Source organism: Thunnus albacares, chromosome 16, assembly GCF_914725855.1.
Source record: "Thunnus albacares chromosome 16, fThuAlb1.1, whole genome shotgun sequence".
Lineage (NCBI taxonomy): Eukaryota > Metazoa > Chordata > Actinopteri > Scombriformes > Scombridae > Thunnus > Thunnus albacares.
In genome coordinates, this window is record NC_058121.1 from 29164436 (window position 1) to 29167527 (window position 3092).

General features: G+C 48.6%; 1 protein-coding gene across 1 annotated transcript; it reads left to right on the plus strand.

The window, feature by feature from the left end:
• The first annotated feature begins 356 nt into the window (after window positions 1–356).
• On the plus strand, window positions 357–2834 carry sox11b (SRY-box transcription factor 11b). Its single transcript, XM_044376411.1, has one exon. It carries the CDS (start codon window positions 559–561, stop codon window positions 1729–1731), a length of 1173 nt encoding a protein of 390 aa, XP_044232346.1. The 5' UTR covers window positions 357–558; the 3' UTR covers window positions 1732–2834.
• The last annotated feature ends 258 nt before the right edge of the window (window positions 2835–3092 follow it).

Sequence of the window (3092 nt, forward strand, 5' to 3'; positions counted from 1 at the left end):
AAATTTGAATATTTACATTATTTCCACTCCATCTAATCTTTCATGTCACACAGGCTGAATTTGCTTATAAACTGTCACACAAACAGGGTGAAAAAACGTGGAAGAAGTGAGGAAATTCCGTCTAAACGTGTTTACTTTGAGCCGGAGGCTTTTAAATATTGATCCTGTGATTTAATACCGCTAAACACCAATAAAAACACATTACTTTCACTGTAATGATTTATCAATTGAAATCGAATTAAAGTAACGGCTAGACGTTGGTGGGCGGGCGCGCCGTGAGAGTATGAGAGCTGTGATTGGCTGAGAGTCCTGCGGAGGCGGGAAGGTTTTGGAGAAGAGGAGTGGTGATTGGCTGAGGGCGGTAACGTTGCGCGCATGATCAGCCGGTTAATAAGACGCCGGTTTGGAAGTTTGAATAGAGAGAGATGCTCTCGGTGTGAAGACGAGTAGAGGCTGGAAAACACGAAAAAGCGAGAACTAAAGAAGTAAAAACGAGAAATAAAGTGGTGAAAGTATTAGGGGGGAAGTTTTAGTCCGTTTTAAACATAAATTCGGACCATGGTTCAGCAGACGGAGCACGGCGGGGCGGGGATTAACACCGGGTCCCGCGAGGTGACCGACCCAGACGACAGAGAGCTTCTGGCGGCCTCAGCGTGCAGCCCGGTGCCGCTGAAGCCGGACTGGTGTAAAACAGCGTCTGGTCACATCAAACGGCCGATGAATGCGTTCATGGTGTGGTCCAAGATAGAGAGGAGGAAGATCATGGAGCAGTCGCCGGACATGCACAACGCCGAGATTTCCAAGCGGCTCGGGAAGCGGTGGAAGATGTTAAAAGACGCCGAAAAGACGCCGTTTATCCGGGAGGCGGAGCGGCTCCGGCTCAAGCACATGGCTGACTACCCGGACTACAAGTACCGGCCCAAAAAGAAGCCCAAGACGGAGGGCTGTGCCGCGTTTGCTGCGGGGAAACCAGCCGCTCAGTCCCCGGAGAAAACTACAGTCAGACCCGGGAATAAAAACCCCGCCGCCGCCAAGAAATTCTCGAAGTTGAAACCCAGTAACGTTAAACCGGTACTCGGTCCCGGCAGAGCGGGCAGCCACCTCCCCCAGCACCCGGACCCCCGGTACCGGTACGTGCTGACCACCAGCTTTGAAACCAGCAAGCTCGTTAAACGGGACTTTACCGACTCCGAGGAGGAGGAGGACGACGACGAGGAGAGTTCTGAGGAGGAGCAGGAGTTTAAGGTGGAGGAGGAGGACGAGCCGGCCCGGTACAGCTTCGCTAAGGTCCCGGCGGCCGAACCGGAGGGAACCGGCATGTACGAGCCGTCCGGTCGACTCTTCTACAGCTTCAAGAACATCACCCGGCAGGGCTCCGGCACCACCTCCTACCCGGCGTCCCTCTCCCCAGCATCCTCTTCCCGCTCCGGCTGCGGTTCTTCCTGCTGCGGGGAGGACCTGGATGATCTCCTCCCGGGGGAGGGCGCTGACTTCTCCCTGAGCCTCCTGGCCGGCCTCCACGCCTCCTCCGAGCCTTGGACCTCGTCGTGCAGCTCGGCCGCGGGGAACCTGAGCCTGTCGCTGGTGGATAAAGACCTGGACTCGTGCGGCAGCGAAGGCAGCCTCGGCTCCCACTTCGACTTCCCGGATCACTGCACCCCGGAGCTCAGCGAGATGATCGCCGGGGACTGGCTGGAGGCCAACTTCTCCGACCTGGTGTTCACTTATTGATCCACAGAAGGGTTATCAATACCAGACCCGAGCAGATGGAAGGATTACCTTTTTTTTTTTTATTACCCGCCTCATCTGCTCCGGAGCCGGTTCTGGAGCTCCAGAGCCAGTCAGGGACCGGGGGGGTGGGGCAGGTGCTGCTCGGGCTCAGTGAGGGGGAGGCGGGGAGCTGCTTTGGGAGATCCCCGGACTGAACACAGCGGTGTTTCTGCAAAAATGAATGAATTTAAATCACCTCAACAGGGTTTTATGGATTTAGTTTTCTGTTGCTCGGGTGTGAACCAGAACCCGAACTATGCATTCCCGTCCAGACCCACAATGACTTTAAATAACACTAATATCAGGATGGTTAACCCCCACCCCCACCCCAGCACCAGGACTATAACTGCAGGACTATTTTATGTGAAACCCCACCTTTAACCTCCCTTTTTTATATTATTTTATTATTTCTGGCTCCCTCCAGGTTTGGGGAAACATCATAAAATGTTGAGTTTAAAACCCTGAACCCCACAGGTATGACAGGAAGCATGTTTTGATATCTACATAACCAAACATACCTCATCTTTTTAAAAAAAAAAATCAAGAAGTAAAACTATTTTCAGGCATATTTTTGTACAGTCAAAGGGAATGTCAAAGGTGTTTTCAGGCACTTCTTCTTCTTCTACCACTTTTCATTCTGACTGTTTTTGAAGATTATTATTTGTTACTGAGCATGTGAGGGTTCAGATCCCAGCCGCCTGCCTTGCTTTAATGCCTTGCTGTTGTTTTAAAGGAGTGTAAGACAGACAGTTTGGGATAAACGGTACCAGAGCAGGATTGTATATGTTGTGTAAAATAGTTGAGATTTAGGAGTTTATGTATATTTGGTGTGAGTGAGTCCCTGATAGCAGGAGAGAAACTGGATTTTCTGTTACATTATTTTTTTTTGTATCATCAGCGGCACATATTTGTTTTTTGCTCATTATTTTTGTGCAATATAAAAGAAAAGAAAGGAAAAAAAATAAAAATAAAGGACCATCCCCAAGTTTTTTTGTAGCAGAAGGGGAAACTGCGATAAACTTTTTGTCTGTATGTTGACGACTGAATAAATCAGCTGGAACTGAGTCAGGTCAACTGCTCCCATTTGATTATTGATCTTTAATCTCTGAATACAAATAACTTTCATCAGCAGATGAAGTCGAAGCAGAGCTGCAACAATTAGTTGATCAGTGTCGTTCTTTTAAGCAAAAAGGCCCAAAAAATGAGTTGGTTTCAAAATAAAATTGGTCTTTCAAAATAAGACATAAAAACGTCACTTTCACTCTGGGAAATTCTAACAATAATGATAATAATGATTATTATGATTATTTGCAGCTTTATTT